The sequence below is a fragment of the Neodiprion pinetum genome, chromosome 1 (assembly GCF_021155775.2).
Source record: "Neodiprion pinetum isolate iyNeoPine1 chromosome 1, iyNeoPine1.2, whole genome shotgun sequence".
Classification (NCBI taxonomy): Eukaryota; Metazoa; Arthropoda; class Insecta; order Hymenoptera; family Diprionidae; genus Neodiprion; species Neodiprion pinetum.
Genome location: NC_060232.1, coordinates 36,819,099 through 36,844,364, shown reverse-complemented (window position 1 = coordinate 36,844,364; position 25,266 = coordinate 36,819,099). Strand labels below are relative to the sequence as shown.

Sequence of the window (25,266 nt, the reverse complement as noted above, 5' to 3'; positions counted from 1 at the left end):
AAGACTGGAAAAACCGCGAGCGTCAAAAATGGCGGCTGACTATCGTGCTGATGGTATATAATATACTCATACTTCTGCAAATTTCCTTCTCTCACTGCTTCAAATAACGATCGATGATTGAAAATCAAAAATAGAACTCGATCGAGCTGCGAAATAATTAGTGAAATCAGTAGGTTGGATCCTAAATTTGTACGTACAGATTAATTGATTTTTATAGTTGTCAATGTACTGCAGAGAAAAATTATTCATCTAAATGCATTATCGTACTGTAAATAACGGAAAAAAATAATAACAATTCTGAAAAAAAGCCCTCAGCTCTTGTTACGCCTCTATTTTGTCTTGTCTGCACCGAATTAGAAGCAGAATATGATCAAGTTCTGAATGCGAGGTTCTTGTACCGGCTATGTGAAACTCAGCCCGAGACTTCCGAGGATGCGGCTCTTCGGTCTGGGACGAATTACCGTGACACTAGGTGATCTCCCGCGATGAATGGAGAGCTTGTAAAATATTCATAACTCGTTCCAAGCTGAGTTTAACTTAACCCCGAACCCTTTCTTTCCCACTTCGAATGATAAAACGACAATAATTTACCACATATGCTGCAGCGCGGATGCGTCCTTCTTTGGAAACCACAAACACGCGGCTCCCAGCAGCGTCGAGAGGCACCCATATTCTATCGCAAGACAAGAAGTACGTCCTAAGTATTTCGTACAGGGTACCAGAAACAACGTAATTCACTGTAATAATGAACCTATGAATGCCAGTGGGTACAACTAAAATTGTCGCTTCAAATACAGTCTCCTCTTATACGGAAATATGACAATAGCAAAAAAGTTTAATCGCGAAGCGTTCACCACTCGGTTGTATTTCCCGACGAACAAAAGCGCATCGATCGATTCGAAAGTTTCAAAATTCCCGCGCTTCAAATTAACCTTTGCGCAAATCAATCGCAATGATTATGGGCTGATTGAAGAAAGAGGGGAAAGAAAAGGTCGAGGCTGTTTGAGGCTCGACATGTATTGAGGATGCGGCCTGAAGTGGCTGTAGATCATTCGAGAGTTCGAAAACTTTTCAGAAAACAATATAACGTATAAAGACAGGCGTTGTGTTATCCCTCTTTTAGCGAGCGGGTCGCAGGTGAATATACGGAAAATATATAACCGAAGCGAGAAACCGGAATAGAAGTAGGCCGCGCAAATGAGTCTCTGCTCCGTGTCTGAAGTGCTAATTGATGAACAAACAGGTACAGTTCAAGTGAGCTGATGCTGAGAAGCGCTGCCGATGGTCTAGAAATGTGAACGAGTATTCGTCCCCGACTCAAATCGCTGCCGAACAAGCTGTATACTTGTTTCAAACATGAACTTTGGGTGTATATATACATACCGGCGTGTGTATTCTTCGTTTCAATACCAGACGACGAATAACTTGCGTATGATTGCTGAACTCGTCTTACCTTTCGGCGCCATTTTGAATTTCTTATTTTATGCTAATTGCGAGAAAATTGGAAGCTACTTTTGGATATCTCGAGTTTTATCGAGCGGAAATTTCAGGGACACGAGTCAAATTTTATAAATTTACGGAATAAAAATAACGATTTATTACACGAATATCTGCAATTTCGCAAAGTAGGAAAGTATCCGGATACTGACGCAATATATATATATATTTTTTTATACCCTTAAGTCGTCGTCCTGTTAATGGTATAATGTTTTGAGCAAGGTTCTCGAGGTGTTATAATAAGTGCCTGCGATTTTTTTTTTCTTTTTTCTATTGTAGCGAACTTGTCAGAGATGAGCCCGCGTTAATTGTTGCTGATTGAAGTGGAGTAATTAACTCGAGTTAAAACTGAGCCGGTAACCAGATGCACCTGCAGGCGAGATGAACCGCATCTCTGCAGTAAACAAATCAATTCGCGAATAGTTAATAATTGTCAGAACGTCTTGCGGAAGAATTTATTTTTATCCCTGAGGCACGTCGCAAATATTCACCCATACTACACTTGAACTTGTTAATTAATACCTTATGTTTTTTTAAGAATTACTTCTATTTTTGTCCATCTCACAGATACGTGATTAATTATTATTTCAAACATGTAACAATGAGTGCAACAATATTTGGACGAGCATTAATCTTGCGAATATGTACATAACAGTACCCGCCATTTCCATTTTTTATGCCTGAGAGATGATGAAAGTTATTTAAATCAATCATTTGGCTAATTGCTTGTTCTTTCAGCATAGCACGGTGCATTAATAGTGATGTAATCGCTAATTATTACGTTATTCTGTCGTTTTTATAAAGAAACTGCACTTGAGGATACGTCGGACGTGCGATTGTAATCAATCTATATCACAACGATACACTGAAAGAAATTTTTTGTTCCTTAACTATTCTCATTTATTATCACAACCGAAAAATATTGTTCCAGGTACAAAATGAAAATTAGTTCTCTAGCTCTTACCGGAAAGTCCGGTATCCGTTACAATTCTTTATCATTACGATCACTGTTGCTATATTTTCTTGCAACCGTTGCGAAAATTTAATGCTTGTGCAACAATAAATTGACGTTGAAGCCTTACTTAAGTAAAAAAGTAGAGTAAACCTCAGAAACTGATTTTGCGTTACAATAACCAAAAAAGGATCGACAGTAGCGCAAAATTCTACGCGTACCTCGTTTTACGTAATTCCAACAATATTCATACAGTTTTTTTTAACGATACCTGTTTTACTGAATTTTTCTAGTTACTGTAACAAACAAAATTCTTCTCAGTGTATATATGCAAGTAAATTCGTCTTACCTCTTAAACGTTGTATAAACGATTATCGGCACAGATTATTCCACGACGCAATCGATAATTATTAGAAATATCGAAGATTATAGGAATAAAGAAAAAATTCTTTAAACTATTCACCATGAAAATGCGACGATTCGTAAACTTGACTTTTGAAAAATTATCAACGACACGCGTGTCGCGGACTCTGCAAGGCGTTTGTCCATCACGCACGGCGTTTAGTCCGAAAACGCAAGAGCGGATCTGTTAATACTAAATTCCTACATCAGTTTGTTACAGGTAGGTATAGAAGCAGAGATATAACGAATATACACCCATGAATCTCGCGGGAACTGAGAGATACGCAGCAGCGCGGAATTCATTGCACGGCACGAATCACTTTAACCATCAGGAAACTGTTCTCGACTTACGGGACCGGCCGCGTGTCAATATTGACATATTTCTCTTACAACGAACGAGACACAAGGAAATGTCCCAACGAGTTAAGCAGCCCGTTCCTTTCTGCGATTTCAGACCAAGTTAAACTACGTAATAAAGAGTAATGGACCCATTACTGCTACGTAACAGGAACAGCAGGAAAATCGGGGGAAAAAATCAGTCTCCGTATGATCTGTGAATTGAAATAACGAACTGACTAGGAGAAATTAGGCAACGAATTTCAATTTTTATCGTCTGATTGATAAAATTCATTATAGTCGTTATGAGACACACGCGACTATGCATATATGCATATATCTGTATATATACATCTCACTGCACACTAAAGCTAAATCGCGATCAATTAAAGTTAACAATAGCAGGAAATTACATTACATACTTGTATGTAACAAAAGTTCGACGTTGTATAACTCGGATATAGGCAGAAAATCCATTGCGTCAAGCCACTCCTCGCACTGAGTGTAACGTATTTATCTCAAATTCGTTCACCCGATTACGCGCTAGATAATAGGTAGGTATTAAATTTGTTAATTGTAACAATTTTGTATGCTGCACTTGTATATTCAATTTGAGATTTTTTTTTACGACGATGACGAAGTGACGGAGACAAGTGAGGGAATAATATTAATGAATGTGTACAGTTTGCACGTATGTATACATGTTTTAAATTTGTATAGCGAAGAACACCGTAAAAGTATTTCATTTATTACAATGAATTGTCAACAAGTTTTTCCGACATAACAATCTTTACATATATTATAAATTATATGTATCGTTATAATATTACTAGACTGATGTGTAATAGTATACGTACACTGATTGATTAGAATAATAAAAGGAATCGAACGTCGAGACCAGGCGCCACAAAATAAATGCGCAGCACGCATCACGGCGTTACAAACACAGGAACTCTGATAGTATTAATAACAATAAGCATTAAATCTCAATAAATCATCGGCGAAATTACGGATCGAGGTTGAACACTTTTGGAAAAACTATCATTATCGTTAATCGATCGATCCACTTTTTGTGGTAGCAAATCCCTGCTTTGTGCTACATACATTGCTACATATAACATAGGCATGTAGAGGTTCTTTTGCACTGCAAATAAGCGTGCCTCTATAAATTAAAAAGAAAAAAAAATCGTTGTCTGTACTTGATCTCGACGTAAGTATGTGAATCTGAACTAAAGTAGAGTATAAAACGATAAATAATATATCACACGTATGGTGGATCATGAACCATTGAGTGAGATGGAACGAAAATTAAATATGTATAAAAAAAAGTAACGCAACGTAAATTAAAACCCTGTTTCATAAACAATACCAATGATTATTACTAAGAATAAATTTGTAAATGATTTGAATTGACGGATTGTTTTTATATCTAACAAGATATGATAAACCCCGTAACATACTATATAGTAGCTACCGCAGCTACATAGGTAAGGAGGGAAATGGCGTACCTATTATGTCTACGGGTAAGAGAATAAGAGACAAAAATGCAAATAAGAAGCGAAAGCATTTAAACGGAGAGATGTGAATATATATTATATTCTATACCCATGAAAAAATTTAATGGACGTAACCCGAACAAAATTCTTTTCTGGACTGCAGAAATTGCAGTAACAAGAAGGATTTTTTTTAAACAATTAACAACAATCTTCGAAAGCCTACTACCAGAATTGTATTATAAGTATAACAACAAATCGATTAGAATTACTATAGAAAATTATTATAATTACTTTATTTTCATCGATTATTTTCCTCTTTTAGAAAGATTATTTTTATTAACTGTATTACTTAAAGGCGTTAAGCGGCGAGTTTTGTATGGATGATAAAATATTCTTTAGTCGTACTTTTGACTATACAATATATTATGCTTTATATCAAGGTACTATAATATAAATAACTGTCATATAATGATAATCAGTTGATATTTATACGCAATTCGAGAAGTCGCGTCCTTGTTGTGAAATTCATGCTGGTAACTGGTCTAACAATAAGTACTGCAGTACGCAAATTACGTGTATCTACGACTAAAAGGCATCCAACGTATAAATATTATTCGTCTAATTCAAACTATCATTATTATTATTATTATTGTTATTGTTATTATCGTCATCATTGTTATTGTATAATTATTGTTTCTAAAATTTTTTAAATCTATCAACAGTATTATCGTTGCTACGAAAATTTTTTTGAAAAGTCGAACCAGTTCGAGATATAATTTAAGATTTCAAATCTCAGTCAATTCAGTAACCGTTTATATATTGTGAATATTTCTATTTATAATTTTATTGAATATGACTTAGGAAATTAATTCAATAACAATAAACGCTTTAAATACGTTTGATGAATTCGATAGATTCCATCATTGTTTCGTCCAATAAGCCTTTTGAGAGCGTGATAGATGATTGTTAGGATTTCATTTTTTGCAAATTTCTCGTTCGAAAGATATATCTATTACATGTTATATATAATTTAGAGTGTATGAAAAAACAGACTATTTTTTTTTTGGAGAACATTGAAAAATCTTCCGAGTGTCCCTGAAAAATGACCTCGGTAAAATATGAGCTCTTAATATTGATATTTAGAGGTGGCGATTCTCAATTTTCTATTTCCCATTTAAATAACATGGGAAAATTTTTTTTAAAAATTTAGAATTTTATTGCTCGAAAACGAATCAGTGTGAAGATATAAACAAAACATATTCTTGTAGGAAATTTTACGCTCTACAAAAAAGATCTGAATAAAGATTTGCGTAAGGTAAGTCGTTTCGGAGTTATCAGGCCTCAAACATCCAACCGTTTGAAATAATGATGTTATTAATTTATAAATGCTACAAAACTGACTCATATCGTTGATTAATGAAATTTACTAATTAACATTTCATTGGAAGTCTATAGTTTTAATTTTAAAATCAATAATATTGTGTATTTAAGTGATATGAGTCAGTTTTGTAGCATTTGTAAATTAATAACATCATTATTTCAAACGGTTCGATGTTTGAGGCCTGATAACTCCGAAACGACTTACCTTATGCAAATCTTTATTCAGATCTTTTTTGTAGAGCGTCAAATTTCTTACAAGAATATGTTTTGTTCATATCTTCACATTGATTCGTTTTCGAGAAATAAAATTCTAAATTTTTAAAAAATTTTTTCCCATGTTATTTAAATGGGAAATAGAAAATTGAGAATCGCCACCTCTAAATATCAATATTAAGAGCTCATATTTTACCGAGGTCATTTTTGAGGGACACTCGGAAGACTTTTCAATGTTCTTCGAAAAAAAAAAAAAAAAATAGTCGGTTTTTTTGAAACACTCTAATATATATGGCATGGATTTTTTCGAAAATTTTTGTCGAGACCGTTTTCTTACTATCACTTTTATGAATGAACATTATATGTCAGAGCAGCATCGAATGCACTGGCATCATCAGTACATATTAGTTAATCATTATTTTACTTAATCGTATAAAATTGGCATTATATAAATTGTCAAATGACAATTTTAGATATTATATTCATGATATTTTGGCTTTCGTTGATATGCTCTAGGCTTTCGAGTTTCAGAATAACGTTATCTTGTTATCTTTTTAAGAGAAATTGCTCAGTTTACATACGTGCCAAAGTGTACGCGGCTGCACCTGGCAACAAGTTTTATGTGTTATTTTATCATTTTTGTATATTTAGCCTATAATTTATCTAATGGCACTTTATCGTTAATCTTATTTTACGTTACTTATCATCTAAAACAGAAAAAATAATCAAAGAAATTCGAAACAAGGGAGTAACCATGAAAGAAACCCACAACATGTGTCGCAAGTGATTTGAATCGTTTCTCGAACAAATTCTGTTAGTTACTATTAGTCATATATTGTTTTTTTGGTCTAACCATTGCAAGCCTATGATTGCTGAAATTGCTTTGTATAGACCTTTTAATAATTATACTAACAACGGTGAATCTTCTCCACCTTTAAAAAATCATCCGTTACCAACTACTTAACATATGTCTACCCTATGTGTATGTGTATATATATATATATAATATTTGTACATTATGTATTTCTCGTCCGTTCTCTTCTTCGTCATTAAAGCCTGTATATAGTACCATATTGGAAATCAGGTAGCCTGGTAGGCTGCTACTACGACTTTTGCTTATTATGAAGCAGATTTCTCACGTATCTTTCGCGATTAGGAGAGCGCGAGATTTTCGTGTGCTTAAGCTGAAACATCACGTGATAATAGCTAATACAAGGTGCCGATTACTGGCTGCGGATAAGACAAAAAAACGTCATGAATAAATATATTCGTAGGTGTATGAATTTGTGCTATGCTTAATTATAAGCATACTATAATCTAAACCTAAAAAGTTTACTTAGGTACAATACTTATATATCCAATACCTGTATATTGCATATGAATTAAAAATGATTGTATTTGAAATAGAAAAAAAAACTAAGTACCAGAGTGAGAATTCGTCTACCTAATTTATTTGCAATAGGAATTTTGTATGCATACTGCTATAATTCGAATACGTCTTAGTCCTGTTGTAAGGCGTTTTCGGTTCCTATAGTAGCAGTAGTCTGCCAATTTCTTTAACATGTAATTTACTGCAGTAATACATGGGTTGTATAGAAAAAAAAAAGGGTCTTTTGATTGCGTTATAAAATAGTTTTATACAGAATTAGAATCGAGCCCATGTCATCACAACATAGTAATCATAATCCCAGCTCACCGCTAATATATCCAAGAGGTGTAAGTAGCAGTCCAAGGAATAACTGCGGTCCAAGACGGAAATTGAGATAGGAAAGTCTTGAACCTTAAAGATTTTTGATTTTCACCGTGCAGAAAGTGGCCTGCTAATGCAATGCTCAATGAAGGCCCTTTATGACCATGCGGTATCTGGAGAGAAAGTCATACGCGAGTTTTTAGACATTATTACAACACCTATTCAACAAGGAATGTCATTTAATTTATGCAATCGACACAAGTCGATCAACTCACTTCTAAATCGACGCTGAAACTGTAAGGGTCGCAGTCAGCTGCGCAAGCATAATAAATAAAGTAAGTATGTCTATTATTCCAAAGAGGTCCTTCCAGAGGCGGATCGTCCAACACGCTCCATTTTATCAGACGCACACCTTCGTACGGTGATAAGATGATGCCAATATGATCAGGACCTGAAATTTGAAAACCAAGATTAATAACGACCATTTCCTGGCTACTATTTTGACTGATACTTGAGCAAAGCATCAATTACAAAATCAGAAATTACCTGTAACATTGAATCTGAAACTTATGATGTTTCCTTTGGTTATCTTCGAAATTCTTTCCAACCTGGTGGGTATTTTTATCAACGGCTCAGGACCTGGAATCCAGCTCGTTTTCCTAGTGTATAAATTGAAGGAATCTGTCAGGAAATCGTTGAGACCTAATTCGTTTCAGCTTATACCAAAGCTCACTTTTACCATAAAAACGTTGTGACAGGCATCAGGTACGGTAATCCACAGTATAACTCTTCTTCGCAATCTCTTAGTGTCGAACCTGCAGTGCCTACTTCTGGTACAATGGTTTCCACGTTGTGTGGGCTGTTCATATCCAAATCTACCAACCAATATCCAGTACCAGAATGCCGAACCGTACCGTTTTCGTTGAAGTATTGTCTGTGCGTGTGCTGTGGTAATAAATATTTCATAATTTCCATTTCAACCGAGTATTTCAATCGATACCAACGGCATACTTACTGCAATCATGAATCGGGCCGGTGCTGGAGCAAGCGGATCACCGCTGTACGGAAAGCCTAACGGTGTCAAAATCAGTATACTAACCGCTATTAAGAATATCCCAATCATAATGCTGATTAATCTGCCCGCATTTTTCACCACGATTACTATGGGTAGCTGAAAATATGATATGGTTCTGCTAAAACGTTTGCTTTCCAGTACAAAGTGCAAGATTAAACACTACAAGGAGCGTGAGAGCAGATGATTTAATACAGGTATGAACACAAAGTATATACGTGCAGAAATACAGTTTATATGATTTCTATTTGCCGTTTTCGACTAAACCGTATAATCAAGTGTGCAATTTTTATGGGGTATGAATAATTTTTGAACGTACAGTGAAACTCAGAAGGAGACAAAATATAAACGATATCATATTCGCAATAACGATTTCGGCGTTAATACCAGCACCAGATCGACCCATTATTGGAATAAAAAGGTAGAGCGCGCCTAGTGTCAAGTAAAACGACTGTATGTAAGGCAAACTAATCACACCCATGTGGTACAGCAACCATTTCCCATCTACAATAAGAAAAAAGTACGGTGAATTAGTTTGAGTGTCGGCGTGAAGTCAAATACTTATAGGATTCTAGGTGCTCTTATTGCATTCACATTTTGTTACTAATGGCATAAAATACCTTCTATTTCGACTAGGTAAATTCTACGCGACAAGAAGCTTTCAATTTCAATATTAACTGCTCACCTCTCCATCTCTTGAAAAATTTCTCTCTTATTATATTTCCTATAGAAGGAAATATCACCCAATGTAAGGGTATAAATCCAGATCTGAGTCGTAGTATAACACAGGTAGACAAAACTGTAATCCATAGTAAGTTATACGCATCGAAATACAAGTAATAAAGCGTCCATTGAGTGATATTTTCCTGAAAATACCAATTACGAATCATGACTTCTCCGTCACTGATTTAATCTTCATTTAATGACTAAACAAATACAGTTAATTGATAATCTAGATACTGCACAGCTTTGCTTTTGATTTAATCTTCATTTAATGACTAAACAAATACAGTTAATTGATAATCTAGATACTGCACAGCTCTGCATGCAGATCGGTTTGAATTTGCTGAGCCATTGAAAGGGCCTGATAAAAATCTAAATGGGTGTTTTCAATGGCATTATTAATTAGTCCCGTTTGTGAGACGTACCTTTTTTTGATGATTAGAAACAGCTAAAAAAAATGCCATGGATGAGAATATGGTCGGACAAATGTACAGAAAAAATAACCATGCTGGTCTGGCATACCAGCTCATAACTTTTCCAAGATGAGTCAGAAAGACCGCCACGATTGTTACAGAGATCATTGAGAATATATAGGAACCAATCACAGCTGACACAGACAGTGCCAATTGTTTAATGTAGACCGAATGCCTCAGATCTGGAATAGAGACAGTTTCGTACAAAATTGAGTAAATTACCGAGGTGGCCATAAAAATTTTCAATTAAACATTTTTGACTCTTCCACGTTTTCTAGTACCAAGAATAAACTGTCTTCCTGACCATTTTACAGCAAGTGGATTGCATTTACGAACTTGAAGAAATTTGGCTAAGATCTCAAATTTTCAAATCAATAGGCAATCTTTAGATTTCAATTGTTTTTATGCTCTAATACAATAGTGTGAGAATAATCAAAAGTAGCGAGATTAAGGAAATACAGTGAATTGAAATCATTTGAGATCAATTTTTCAGGCTTATCATTAATTACCCCCTTATTTATGAGGTTTATTTGTCCGTAAAAGAAATTTCCCGACTTGAGTAAAAATGCCCTGATATTTCCCTGACTTTTCCATGTTTTCCACGTTTCCAGAATTTATGACCACCCTGTAATTGTTGAGTATACGGAACTATTAAAACTCCATCAAAATTTCACATCAAGTGATTGGGTAGAACATTTAATGTGGTAATTTCATTAATTGTTTTTTAATTTTTTTCTCACCTAATTTACGAGCAGTTTCCATGTTGAGGAAAATGGAGTAAAGACCCATCAAAATACCAGCGATATTAATAGTACTTGCTAGATACTCTGGCCATCTAACTACAAATGCACCCAAGAAATCGAAGAACACTAGACTTCCTTTTTGATGATTCATTACTATGTCAGAAAGATAGTGACCAGCCGTTATTCCACGTACTAATGCCAAGATGTTGTCTCCGGTTCTTTGCAGGGAACCTAGCGGCACTTGATCTACGTTATCAAACCTTGTATGATAGACATACCCATTTGTTGACCATGCAAAATCAAGACCTGTTGAATGGAAACATCAGAGTTACATGTAGAGCTGAAATACTAATATGAATCAAATACATCGGCTTGATCAATAGACTTTTATATTACCCAGTTCCGTAAATTTTTTCAGAAGACGAAACATAGCGAATGTTCAAAAAAAATTTTATTCGTATTTTCAGCAAATTAACTCTTGGCAATAAGTACTTTTTCATTTTCAGAAAGCGGGGAAAAAATTTATATTTATGAAAGTTTCAGAACTACTTGGTTTGAGATAGACAAGTTTCTGGCAAAGAAATGTTACAAGAGATATTTTGCAGTATTTGATTTCATACCAGAAACTTTTCCAAAGTCTCGAAATATCCGGAAATCCGTATCTCCAGGGATGACTCCGCTCTGAAATATTTCTTGTGCTAATGATGAAGCGTATGGGTATGGGACAGACTCAGAGTAAACCTGCAAAACATACCAACTGTATAAAAAAGATGTATGAGAATCGGTTTTCGGTTGTTCAATTATATGTTCAATTCTTACTTCCAAAATCCAAGGATTGTCAGGACCAGCTTGAAACAATAATTCACGTCCGCCTGCTCCACAGGCTTCTAAATTTATGAAAGACTTTACTTCACTCGCCCATTTGTGCTGCGTTATAAAACCATGCGATGCCTGAAATTATAATATGAGTTGAAAATATTTATGTGACCAATGTGTATCCTGTATGTGCCGAAATGGAATGAAGGCTTTGAACAAACCTGCATCAAATTTTCTTCAGCTCCGTTAAATAGAAATATAATATTGTGCTTCAATATCTTTGGACTTTGAGCTATTATTCTCAGCATCTCCAACATTACGGCACATCCAGCGCCGTCATCTGAACCACCTATACAGTTTATACAGCTATGAATTAATTGTTGAAAAAATTATCAAAATTGTGATATAAACTTTTTATATCTTGGGTCAAATTGTAATTTTTCAGTGCAATTTATTCAATTTATGCATGGCTAGTAATAGCTGAGTAGAAAGAATAATTTGATATTTCTGATGAACCAAATTTCTTGTAAAACCAAAGTTCAAATTTGAGAGGTCAAATTGATCAAGTGCTCATTTAAAAGTAGAGTAATTCGGTTAAACGCCTTTAACCGAGGTCGGCTGCAGAGAAGGAAATATTAATGATCATAAAATCAGGCCTTGAACAATGATTGAAGTTATTTTTTATTACCATTCAACTCTCGACGCAAGAATGAGATTTTTACGACACGAACACACCACCTACTAATAAATATTGAATATCCTACATGAAGCCTTCCACATATTTTTCCATTGAGAAAAAGGGACAAGTAAAACCAAAGTTTAAAAAGTAACTACATAGATGGTTAAAAAAAATTTTCAATTCACAGATTCAAATTTAAATTCAGATTTAAATTAAAACACTGATTCAAAATGACCATAGAAAATGATATTTTCTTGACTTTCCTAAAGTTTCCGCATGTCCAAGTCTTATGGCTACTCTGATTATTCACCATTGTTATATTCGGCGATAAAAAGAAATATGGTTCGCGTTCTCATAACTTTCTGATATATAGAAGATTTATCAAGTAAGCATGTCCAAAAAGCAATTTTTAGTGATCCTTAGCAAGAAAACAAATTCAAATAATTGTACAATTGAAGAAATACTCCTTTATTCCACGCAAACTCACACATAATGTTCTCAATAGTTTTTTAAAATTTGAAATTCATCAAATATCTCATATGAATAAAAACTCACCAGGGCTCTCGGGAAACGTATCAAAATGACAGTTAACCAACAAGCTGTGTTTCGAGTTGATTCTCGACCCAACTTTAACAATAACATTTTGAACATTTCTGTAAACATTGGTCATCCCATCCAGGAAAGTTAATGGAAATGCACCGCTGTGTTTAGTGATGTCAATTTGAATTTCATGACTGTTATGAGCATCTTTGACAATGTTTTGAATTTCAGTCTTCAAAAAATTAACAGCCATGACCTCATTCTCATAGCTACCAGTTATCCGAGGGCCAATTTTAGTCAATTTGACTAAATTGTTTCTCGCTCTCTCGGCGACAAACTTTTCAGGATAAAGGCCCTCGGTGTCGGTCAACAACGGCTCTGGCAATTTCTTTTCCAAAACAATCACTGTCAAGGACACTGCCAAAAGGCATAACAGCAGGTACAACAAATGGTGTATTTCATTCAGCGTCTCAAACGTCCTCGATTGCCTTTTCTTCGAGTAAAATACTTCATCTGATATTTCCTTTGACGAGTGAACGCGAAGTCTGACTCCATCGTTCTGAAAATGAATTGTTACTCCAGGCATTCTTTGACAACGAAAGAAAATTTATTAAAAATTAGCGAATCAGTAGAAACTTAAATAATTTGACTTTAATATTTTTAAACTTCTCTGCATGCATTTATGCATTTTCGTATAGCCAGAGATTATGAATGACTCGCGATTATTTTTTGCTGACGTTAAACGACTTATGAATAAACATCACTTACCATGGTCACTGAATATGAGAAGCAATAATGTAAGAGCTCAACAGCGTCGTGAAATATTGCTGACAAAGATTATCGGACGTTGCGTTTTTGGTGTGCAGTGTCTAGAATTTCGACAAATTTCTAATGAACTGTCAAACTCTTCTTAATCATAACGTTCCATCTACAGAGCACCTAGACGTCAAATAAGAAATCGTCTATATGAAAAAGAAAAATCAAATCCACAGCTTATCAGGCTATCTCGTATATGTATTTATATCGTATAAAAGATAAGTTAATCGCTCGATTTGTAATACCGCATGTGCAATAAGAGAACGTGAGAGACCCGCGTGCAAAATGCGCGGGGGGTATAATAACGCTATTCGAGGAAACAAGTTTTTTGTTAAGAACGACTCGATCGATCATCATAAATATTTCAATTTTCCATTCACAATCACGATTCGTGTTGATTACGTACGTATGTGCATTACAATTATACAGTACGTTATACCAACCAGGAAAACCGCTTGTTAACAATTTCGATTGTAAGTGAGATTATTTGGCGAGAGACGAGCGACGAACCAGCGACGTGTTACAGATTATCACAGTGTGCGTACAGTAGTTTGTAGAAAAATTGATCTACCGATAAACTATTAATAGGTATGTAACCTTCTTTTCTTTATTACATTTATAGACACACGAACAAGCCGCTCGCTCGATTAACACCGAACTGCAGGTCTGTGCAACCTGCTCGATAAATGACATAACATTATCAACGACTCGGCGCGAAGGCAGCGGCGCGGCGACTGCGGTGCTCATGCAGTCATTCGATGCAGGATTCCCCTGCAGTACGAATAGTGCGTGGACTGCGCAGACGAAATGTAACTACCTAAGTACCAAGCACGGACTTATGGACGGAGCCATTTCCTGCGGGAATGCGGCGCACGGTCTTATACATATACAGGTCTGGAAACTCGGTCAAAATTTCAATGGTGGGGGTGTTCTCTTATTGAAGCACCGGCCGTTTCGCCTAGTGACTACGAGTGTCGCTGCTATCGAGGGATTCAGGCTATGTGAGCGAGCCGGAAACAGGTTTCAAAACACACTGTTTCCATCTCTTTCGCATAGTCTGAATCCCTCTACCGTAGCGACACTCGTGGTCACTAGGCGAAACGGCCGGTGCTTCAATAAGAGGACATACCCCCACCAACAGTTTCCAGACCAGCATGTAAGACCCTGATGCGGCGAAAGACGGAAGGGGAATCAGAGCCGTCAGCCATCTTGATGAGCTAAATAGATATACGTATACTACGGACCACGGGGGCGCACGGATATGTACGCACGTGCAGTTGTTCGTTATTATTGTATAGGTTAGTTCGGAAGGTAGCCGATCACGGACTGAGAATTCGGAATAATACAACATGCCTTATTGTGTAGCGCCTAACTGCAAAAACAGATCTTTCTCAAAATCACAAAAACAATGCGAGGTCGAAGTAGGGAATAAGGCTACATTTCATCTGTAAGTATAAGTAACGATTATGGAACTGTAAATAATGTGCATGCTGTGATGCCAAGTAATGTATTTGTATCTATATTCATTCAAGTTTTCCGAAAAATATTGAGAGGCGTAGGATATGGCTTGATACGATAGGGTTGACGAACACAAGTGTGATAAAGTATGCTCGTTTATGTTCATGTCATTTTTCAGCGGAATCATTCGATAGAACATTTGCCTTCAAAGTTAGGCTGAAAGATGATGCTATTCCAAATGTGAGTTCAATTTATAGTTTTTGAACACAAATATATTTCAGCATGTGAATGTAAATCATTTATTTATGTAGGTTCACGAATTATTCAACGCGATGTTTTCTGTTCATTCTGTCGTTGTATTATCTTTTTTTTTTTTTTTGGTTTTTTCTTTGTACACATCTATACTCAGTATTATTCTGGTTCTATGTCAAGTGCTACGCACCTCTATAGAATGTACGCCGGAATTAAAATTGGATTGAAAAAATGTGCTTACCCGCACAGTTTCTTATACAAAAAGAATTGAAGCTGTGTTCGTACATACCTATACAGTTCGAGGAAATAGTTTATCGCACCGATCTGTCCAAAAAACTAATACTACCTAAAGTGAATCGTTTAAACGTGGCGTCCGAAAACTTAGCTCATCAATATGGCCGACGTGCTACCACATGTACTCTCCCCAAGGCGCAAACCCCTCGCCGCAAGCCTAGCTTACGCTCCATAAGTCCATGGTACCAAGCCGGCTGGGCTACATCCATTCACGAGTTGAAGTTACGTGTAGACGATAAAAAAAAATTTATCGCTCCACTTCGCGCTATGTTCGAAACAATTCGGCTGTTAAAGCAATCTTCTACGTTAAAATTCTCCGATCCAATCTTGCGCGCAGTTGTACATACCTACCAAGAGAATATCTTGAAAGTTAACACTCGGTCACCGCCGACTCGGCACCACTCACGTTCTTCGTCTGTTTTTCGCAGGCTGGCCATCCGATATTTAATTTCGAACTGCGAAAGGTCGAAAATCGAAAAAAGTCCTTAAAGCTTATCACATTAGGTGTGATCACCCATAAAAATTCAAATTATTATTCATGGACGATTTGACAGGAAATGCCCCATACATTCAATGAAAACATAATCGTCGTCGTCGTCGATGCAATCATTTTTCGGCCTTTCGCAGTTTAGAATTAAATATGGGATGGCCAGCCTGCGAAAAACAGACGAAGAACGTGAGCGGTGCCGAGTCGGCAGTGACCGAGTGTTAACTTTCAAGTATATTCTCTTGGCATAGGTACATACACAGATTAAATTGTATGAATAAGAATCGTACAGTAACATCATTTGAAGGGAGAAGCGCGCAGAGGTTGAATAAATCAAATAAAGAGCGGGGCCAGTAGTTGATGAAAATTTAACCGACGGTGGCGCAGTCTGTGAGAAAGCGGCGGAAACGAACTTCAGGGCTGAGTTCAGAAATCTTACCTGAGTGAACTCGGCACTGATATATACTGTCTCTGTCTAACACGTGAGATTAAACAAAGACACAACGATACTCAAGTCACTCGAGTAAGGTTTCTGAACTCAGCCCAGACCGTATCCTCTGGCAGACGACGAGCAGACAACTGCGAAGATGAAAACTCGATCGATGGTAGCGCCACCTGTGAGTAGATGATGGAAAGCGAACTTCACTCGGTATCATCTAGCAGACGACGAGCAGACAACTAGCAGACGGCGTAGTGGCAGCGTAGCAGACAGCGCGCGGGCGCTCGGGTGTTTTTTTGATAAGAGGCTTATTTTTTTTTTCTCATCACAAGTTTTTTCGGGTAATTTTCAAGATTTAATAAAAAAGAAATATTCATTCACCGGGAGTAGAGATAAAAACACGAAATCATGGATCCCGAAGCTTTCCTAGACATGGCCAATCAGGTCATTAAATTAAAAATGTTCCCGTACTTTGACATTGCACACTGTGTATTGTGCGCGTTGCATGTCAGGGAAGACCTAGGACCCGGTAAGCCTACCTATTCTATATTTAAAGCCCTCAGCTCCTATCTCGAGATCTCATCTGATGTATGTATGTGCTGTACGTATGTAAGATATATACGTGCCTGCGGTACTTGTATTCATTTGAACCCTCCGTGGTCGTTGACCTGCACATTATAATCACGAGGATCATATTCTTATTCGGACATAAAAAATTGCTGAATTCTACGCGAAAAAAAATGTCTTGAAAAATTGCCGATTTTCTCCAAGCTTAACGCTTCTCATCATGGTTGTGTGGACTCTCTTTTTTTCTCTCTCTATCTCTCTCTCTCTCTCTCTCGCTGTATTCCCGTTTGAATGTATTTTTATTTCCTAAATACGTACGTTGCGGTTGGCACTCGCTATCTATATGTACTTTATAATGTAAGTAAATACATACATTAAACGGATATTCTTGCTTTAGATAAAATTCGACACACCTTTTTACGATTATGCATTGTTACTTTCCTTTCAGTAAAACAAACTACATTGTTCCTTTCCTTTTTCTCTTTTTCGATTAAAGATATATCTTTCGTCGTTTCTTTTTCTTTTTTTCTTTTCATTCTTTTATCATTTGATCTTATTGTTACTGAACACAAGTTTGATTACCGATCATGCTATATAGATTATTATATTCATTAGTCAATTTCAATTATTTCCTCATAGATTAAATTGCGCAGATATCAGTTGAGATTTATGTATGCTCTTGCACTTACCCAATGCTTTAGAATGGTTCATTTGGATGTGAAAATAGATAAATAATGTGGCACGACAGTTAGAGCTTAACTCTGTAATTTTAGATTAGCTGAATTCTATTAAAAGAAGGATATCGGAGACCTTGAAAGTGTTACTACAACTTCTGGGTGTGGAAAGGGGTCGATTCTTTGTAAGTCTGGAAGCAACAGAAATAATTGAAACCAAAAATCAAAGTATAAGGAATGAAATTGTCAGTACTTGCGTTATTATACAAGTAATCATTTACTGTCATGATTGAATCGGTATCTTGTCAAGTTTAGTTAACGAGCTAAATCCCATTGCTAGATGTATCAGATTTAAAGGTGAAATGACCGTCTGTAATGTACGTTAGATGCTTTTTTTGAAACATGGAAACTGGCGAGAGGGAGGATTCACATACGTCTGGCACGTGTTCACACATGTTCAGTTTGGGCAACTCTTGGCAGCTAAAATCACAATTAATATTAACGTATCCCAATGTTAACCGAGAGAACCTAGCTGTTCTATTTTTGTATGGAATGTAGGAGACTCTAAGCCACCCGAAATGTGGCACTGAATGATTAGAGTCACCCAAAAACTAATAACAAACAATAAAACTTAAATATCCTTTCGAATTTCATTTCGTCACTCCTACGGAGTCTTCAAAGAAATCGCCAAATTTTCTAGTTCTATCAATTTTCCTCATACCAAAATAGTTTGCAGTCGGTAAAATCTTACAGTTGGATCGGAATGTCTGTGTAAATATACCCTTCACGTTTTATTGCATCCAAAGTTTGCTTAAAAGAACAAATATTCCCACCGCGAGTTGGAAAGTATTGTGCGATGTAGCGTGAATGGCATTGAATAATTGAGAAACCTCAGAATCTATTCAACCAGATAAATAACAATGATTCTTGGAAGGTCAAAGGAAATTGACATGGCTAATGTTCTGTCGTTAGATTACAAAAAACAAGTTCATTCAATGTGTAAGTGGACAAATTGATAAGTAATTTTTCGCTCGAGTATTTTGTGCTACGGCAAAATTAATTTCAAGTTCATACATTTTTACATCATGAAGTTTTACTCGAACATATAAATTCAGCTATCACACAAAGCTAGTCAGCCAACTTCACGAGTATTCAATCAATACCTGTCCCTATCTGAGCCAGCCTGGACGGTATTAATATTGGTGATATTGATTCAGACAGTAATGATTGAATAAAGACTGGTAGATATACCAGTTATCTATCAGTCTTACCTGAATGTACGAATGGCAAACTGGATAGCTAGTCCAGTTCAGAAAGTAAGATTGCAAAACTTTGGTGCCAGTTATGTGAAAATATATTTAATGGATTGATAAGAATTTCGTGACAATCCATCATTCGATAGCACACAGATAGCATAATTATAAATTTAGGTAGATAAGAAGTCTGGCAAGCAGCTTGCGATTCATATGAATCCTTTTATACCTCACTCCACTTTGAAATTCGATTACCTACAGAAATTCTTTACCAGATCAGTTAGACGTGCAGCATGTGCTTGTAGCTAAATGCATTGATACGTTTAAAGAACCAGGGACAACCACGTTTGTAAGGATTCTGTTTGACCGACTTGATATGTTGCACTCGGTAGAATTACAAAACCATACATACATGTTGTACTTGAAGATTTTCTACACTTTAGAATTTCTCTGCTAGCATAATTTTAAAATCACAAATACCACGAAAATATTTTGAGGAAAATTAACTTCGCTCTGCGTTATCGAATAATGGCAACAGAAATCAAATATATTGTACCCAATCGTCGTTCGATCCTCATTTTTACAGGAGCGCAAGCATTTTCAAGGAAACATCCGCTATCATGCTGGCTGTCGACGATGCTGGTTGTTTTTGCTGGTGGCATGTTGTGCAATGGTTTACTTGGAGAGCCAGTTCTTGCCCCCCTCAAAAACACCCCACAATTAGTAGTCGCCACCGTCGTCTGGTAACTCACTCTAATCCCATAATATTCATTTCTCATTAATGTCCCACTGTCCAAAATTTTTCACACGGTTATCTCTAGAAATCTGAATTGTAATCAATTTATCGTTATTGAAAGTAATTAATTCTTTATTAGGTATGTAATATTTTACACACCATTTGATGTCGGGTATAAAGTAGCGAAATTCCTGCCAGTAAAAATAATATGCTCAGCTATGAAGGAAATATACAGGTAAAGAAAAATAGAAACTATTCTTATCGATGTATTATAACATTCGAACATAATGTTGACAATTTATATTACTCCATAGGTGTAAAAAAGTCTATGACGGTGTCACACATGCAGGGAAACTATATCCAAATGCTTATCTTATAATGATTCTCATTGGAACACTAAAAGGTACGCCTTAAAAGATTTCTTGTGCATGTTATTAGAACAATAAATTCTTTAATATCAGAAAACTTGATTGAAACGTACTAATATATGTATAAATTCGAAACTAGGTAACGGCGCTGGATTCACTAAATTGTTTGAGCGACTTATTCGTGGTGTTTGGACACCAACGGCTATGGAATTCATGCAGCCTAGTTTGTGAGTTTATGATCTCTTAATTTATCTCAAAATCTTCCGATGTATGCTACTATAAAATTAGGAATGTAAATAGTTTACACTCTAACCCTAATACTTTTCTCCTACTTTATCAGCCCGACAAAAGCATCTATGGTTGCCTCGATCATATTTGTGCTTGATAAGAAAACTGACATAATTTCTGCGCCCCATGCTCTTGTTTACTTCGGCATTGTGATCTTCTTCGTTTACTTCAAGGTACGCAGCAAACACTTTTTATGTTTGTCGAAATATATTTAGACAATTTTTTAATTCAATCGTTTGTAATTTTAAGTTACGCCAGCATTGTTTTGTTCACCTGCATTATTTTTATGTTTCTGTCTCTGTTAACAGCTGTCTTCTATTCTACTCGGTATCCATGATCCCTTTGTTCCTTTTGAAAACCTGTTTTGTGCTCTTTTCATGGGAGGAATCTGGGACTCGTTGGCAAAATTACTTGGACGAGGCCAAACAAAAGATGAAAAGACAGACTCCAAGAAAACCAATTGAAGTTAATGTAAGTTCAGTGAATCATTTTATTTTTTTAGCTAATGTGTTATGTAGTGAAATGTGATTTTATTCTGTTTCGTTTAGACATTTGTGACTGAAGATAAATACGGGTATCGTTTACAACAACTAAGTGAAACTTTGTGTTTCTATTTTTCAGAATCACAACAAAAAAATGCAACTGACTTGTTATTTATTGACATAAAGAAGATTAAACGGACCCAGGGAGTAATAGAAACGCAAGCTAGTCAAATAACTCGATTCCTAAAAGATGACATTTGATAAATTGTCAAACCAAAAGTACAACCAATTGTTTATTACACTAACACCGTAGCGTGAACCGAAGTTCAAGCGTCGATACCTAGGTGTGTGAAGTATTACGTAAAATGTAAACGCATCGCCAATTGATCAAAAAGCAAAAATCCACCACTCGTATACAAAAAAAAAAAAAAAATCATTTTTCAATTACCGTTAAATATCACGACCAAATTTTTATGTATTAAAATCATACTGTTGTTCATCATTTATCACACCATAAAATTGTACAAATATCATTCAAACCACGTTCCCTGCTCACGATGCTAAATAACATTTATTTTTGGTCTCAATAGCTGCTAAGTGCGAGTGGCGGTGCCCATTATTTATTAAATCGCCCGATGTCAGTTTAGAATTGGAAAAAAACATAATGTATTAACTATTGTAAATATTGAAGTTTATCATATCAAGTGATTCGAATTTTATTAATTTTATCAATTTCATGCAATGAATTTGAGTATATTTGAAAATTATAACTGAAGTGCACACTTCAATATATGTTATATGTACGCATGTGTATAACTATGTATATTTATTCACACTTTAATCATTATTTTATTTTATGCGCTTCAATTTTGATCTACCAATAACGCAGTGGGTGCTGTTTTGTAGAGAGCGCATGAAATGAATGATGTATAAAAAATATTTCGATTCTTAAAACTATAAAATTGTAACTCTTCATCATTTTTATGGTGATTTTTTTTTTTTCGTACATCTAAGCTCATGTTCATAAATATGACGTATGATTGAGAAATTATCGATTTTTGACTGCCCATTTGTTTTGGGTAAATGTAATAACTGCGTTATAATGAATCTATATTAATGATCCTAACGCATCGAACATATTTTCAAATACAGTGTGAATTGTATGTTAGTGCACAGTGTGTTGAGAATGAAAATTTATGCATCAAGAAATAAAAATAAAAAGAGGCTCTTGGTAAAACCTTATAAAGGCTAAGAGCTAGTACAGCTGAAAAATTTAAGTTCTTTTAAACCCGTCAACTTACTATACCAACTTCTTTATTAAATATTTATATTCCATACCTCAGTCATTGAAAGCTCGCGAATACAGACTAAAAGTTACCTAAGCATCATGAAAATAACACCGAAAGCTTTTTGTACTTCCCGAATTTTCCCCATTCACAACATAAGCTGTGCAGGCTTATCACCTGGTGCATCAGGGACTTTGCAGGCGTAATGCCCAGGCTGCTTGATTCGAATATTTAATCCATATTCATGCTTATATTCATTATTCAAACTCACTTGTCTAGCTTCAGACGATTCTGGATCTATAAATAGGTGTACATCTGCTTGGGTGTGCAAATGATTGTCTCTCTTTGGTTTTGACGGTTCGTCTTTACTCTGCATCATGAGTAACCAGTCCGTGTCTATCTGAATATTTGGTTCTTCGTCGGGAACTTGAGTTCTGATATTGTATATCTGGTCCCAGTCTTTATAGCGACAGTACTTATCCAGCTCTGGCATTCGAGGGTCTTGGAAAAATAAAACGTTCTTATGCACTGCTGGTACAGGAACTCTGTCCGCTGCGCATTTCTCACACAGAGTTGGGTCGGGCTGTGAAATAATGCAGGCAATAAAGCAAATTGTAGTTCGAGTGAGATTATAAAAGCATTACATTTTTGATGCACAAGTCAATTCTACTTACATGATAATCCAATCTGTGATCTGATTCTTCTTTTACACATATCGGCTTACAGTTTGAATCTACTGAGGAGGTTTGTTCGGAACTGTTTGATAACGAGGATGATAATTTACCGCTGTCTGAGAGACAAGTATCGTTTGATTGCGTTGTGGTTGAGGTCTCACGTTTTGTCGACAATTCACTTCCTTTACTGTCATCACTAAGACTTTGACTGGAGCAGAAATCCAGAACATGCCTAGGCCCACAAGGGCGGATCATCGGGGTTTCGAATGACATTTGTGATGGATCATGGGGAGAGAATTTATCTGTGCTACTTTGCAAGTCACATCGCATTGGTGAGTCTTTACTAATTTCCGATTCACCTCCGCAGAGTGAAGGTTTGTCCTGATATCCATTACCGTAGACATTTGTACTGTCACAAAGTGCGTTACTAAAAAACCAATACACAAATATTTTTGCATCTCCGTGGGGAACTCGAATATCGTAAATTAATCAGTTAGACTAGAGACCCTTGGAGATTAAATTCTTTAGTGGAATATCGACTAACTTATTCTTTGGACACGTCGAAATTTCAGTAGACGGTTTCTCTGCAGGTTCGTTCCCACAAACGTTCAATTTTTCTTGACAAATTGTCGTATAGGATGAATTGTCTTCACATAAACCTCCATCTTCCTTGATACATCGGTGCTGCTTCTTTGATTTACATTTTGTGGATTTCTTGCCATATTTATACCGATAATTACTGTTATCATTTTGTCCGCAACATGACAGCAAATCCACACTGACGTCGCTATCCTCTTCTTTGCTGTACAATGAATCTATGCAACATAGAATTTTACTGTGATGATTGCTTGGATTTTCTATCAAACATTAAGCATTATTTCTCAACCCTACAGCGTTCGCTTGCGTAAGTAATTTGATTATCTTACCTCCACAAATCTTGGGACAGCACGTATCAGAAGAATCTGATGGATTTATTCCGTTACTAGAATTGCACACAGAATCTGAATGTGCGGAGCTCTTTTCTGTGTCTGATTTATTGTCGACAGTTGTTTCGGAAAAATGTTGACAGGTGCAAAATAGTTGCTGGTCTTGCAGTGCGAGAAACCAATTCATGACGTTTGTTTTGAAATGCTCTGGTGTCCAAATATCTTCGGTGTATAATCTTGGGCAGCAGGCTTGCCATGGTTTTGCAGGTTCTGCTTTTACTGAGGAGACTTGAAAGAAGTTTTTTTTTTGTTACTTTCACACAACCTTAGAAGCAGACAACGTAATTTTTACTGACCCTTGTCGGATGATTGTGCTAACTTTGTTTGAACAGATTCTATCATCTCTTCAAGAATGCGATACCAGGTTGACGGAAACACATATTTTCGACTGCATCTTTTTTCGATCATCTGTTTCCTCTTCTCTTCTGCGTACATGGCTTTCAGAGATTCCATTAATCTGATACATTCTCTTTCACTCACACCAAGCAAGTTCAATCTCCTAGCTATTATACCGTACGCCTTCATCCTTCTCGATCGATCTTTGTAAAATGAATGCGTAGGGTCCCATAATATAGGATGAACTTTGTAGATGCTTAAAAACCTTAAAATGTTCACATCGGTCCACTTTTTGGCATCAGGGACAAAGCGCAGCCACCACTTTTGGTTCTTTTCAATCACATCTGATTGAGGTTTCGCTATTTTCATATCTTCACTGGTGGAAATTTTGAACTTTATTTTACCAAAACAATGCTATCGGATGATAATTATGAAGCCAAGAAACGTAGAGACGAAATATATTACAGAGTTCAGTGCCTACTCGGCATTGAAACCGTGATTGAAACTATACTCTTTGACCGAAACAACCGAAATTCAGTGGGTTGCTACCGTTATACTAGCGTTTTATTTGCTCACGGGATCGGCACGAAACTCAAATATTGTTAAAACTCCCGCATGGGGAAGAATTGATTGCAAATTCATAATTCAATCGAATAATTAAGGTAACGTACATAGTATATACTTTGGCTAGTAACAGATCGGTATATAAATATTCATCTGTACAGGTCTGAGCTACCTGATTTGAATCGATGCTGCGTGAAATATTGGGTGCATTTTATTTGTCACGTTTTGAAAATGAAAGCTTTGGAAAAAGCAGCCGGTTGGCTGATATTCGAATATTGACCAATCAGGTGAGTC

The 25,266-nt window shown here is 36.1% G+C and overlaps 2 protein-coding genes across 9 annotated transcripts; one reads left to right on the top strand and one right to left on the bottom strand.

Annotated features, from left to right (window-relative positions):
- Positions 1-3,891: 3,891 nt before the first annotated feature.
- LOC124225040 (endoplasmic reticulum metallopeptidase 1) lies at positions 3,892-16,208 on the bottom strand. 8 transcript variants are annotated; one of them, XM_046637448.2, is made up of 16 exons: positions 14,272-14,662; positions 13,781-13,951; positions 13,028-13,571; positions 12,015-12,142; positions 11,797-11,928; positions 11,598-11,718; positions 10,975-11,283; positions 10,187-10,416; positions 9,724-9,904; positions 9,358-9,542; positions 8,982-9,137; positions 8,706-8,911; positions 8,513-8,625; positions 8,242-8,417; positions 7,973-8,139; positions 3,892-7,460 (listed from the first exon to the last, which is right to left on the bottom strand). In XM_046637448.2, exons 2-15 carry the CDS (start codon positions 13,781-13,783, stop codon positions 7,975-7,977), a joined length of 2,649 nt encoding a protein of 882 aa, XP_046493404.1. In that variant the 5' UTR covers positions 13,784-13,951; positions 14,272-14,662; the 3' UTR covers positions 3,892-7,460; positions 7,973-7,974. The 8 variants fall into 8 exon arrangements, with proteins under 8 accessions (XP_046493404.1, XP_046493401.1, XP_046493400.1 ...); XM_046637445.2 differs by lacking the exon at positions 14,272-14,662 and adding an exon at positions 16,184-16,208 and having other exon boundaries at positions 3,892-8,139; XM_046637444.2 differs by lacking the exon at positions 14,272-14,662 and adding an exon at positions 16,180-16,204 and having other exon boundaries at positions 3,892-8,139.
- Positions 16,209-17,005: 797 nt separating this feature from the next.
- On the top strand, positions 17,006-21,587 carry LOC124225045 (trimeric intracellular cation channel type 1B.1). Its single transcript, XM_046637455.2, has 8 exons — positions 17,006-17,287; positions 19,839-19,995; positions 20,128-20,223; positions 20,303-20,391; positions 20,496-20,583; positions 20,697-20,817; positions 20,953-21,115; positions 21,266-21,587. Exons 1-7 carry the CDS (start codon positions 17,167-17,169, stop codon positions 21,106-21,108), a joined length of 828 nt encoding a protein of 275 aa, XP_046493411.1. The 5' UTR covers positions 17,006-17,166; the 3' UTR covers positions 21,109-21,115; positions 21,266-21,587.
- The last annotated feature ends 3,679 nt before the right edge of the window (positions 21,588-25,266 follow it).

What these genes read in the sequence shown, in the direction of transcription:
- LOC124225040 (XM_046637445.2), bottom strand. An exon ending in GGAAACTGCTCGTAAATTAG is followed by an intron (nt 10,417 to 10,974) that starts GTGAGAAAAAAA and finishes TCTCTATTCCAG; the next exon opens with ATCTGAGGCATTCGGTCTAC. An exon ending in CCTGTCACAACGTTTTTATG is followed by an intron (nt 8,626 to 8,705) that starts GTAAAAGTGAGC and finishes TTTATACACTAG; the next exon opens with GAAAACGAGCTGGATTCCAG.
- LOC124225045 (XM_046637455.2), top strand. Translation starts at nt 17,167, where the DNA reads ATGGATCCCGAAGCTTTCCTAGACATGGCCAATCAGGTCATTAAATTA. An exon ending in CAGGGAAGACCTAGGACCCG is followed by an intron (nt 17,288 to 19,838) that starts GTAAGCCTACCT and finishes TCATTTTTACAG; the next exon opens with GAGCGCAAGCATTTTCAAGG. An exon ending in TCTTCTTCGTTTACTTCAAG is followed by an intron (nt 20,818 to 20,952) that starts GTACGCAGCAAA and finishes CTCTGTTAACAG; the next exon opens with CTGTCTTCTATTCTACTCGG.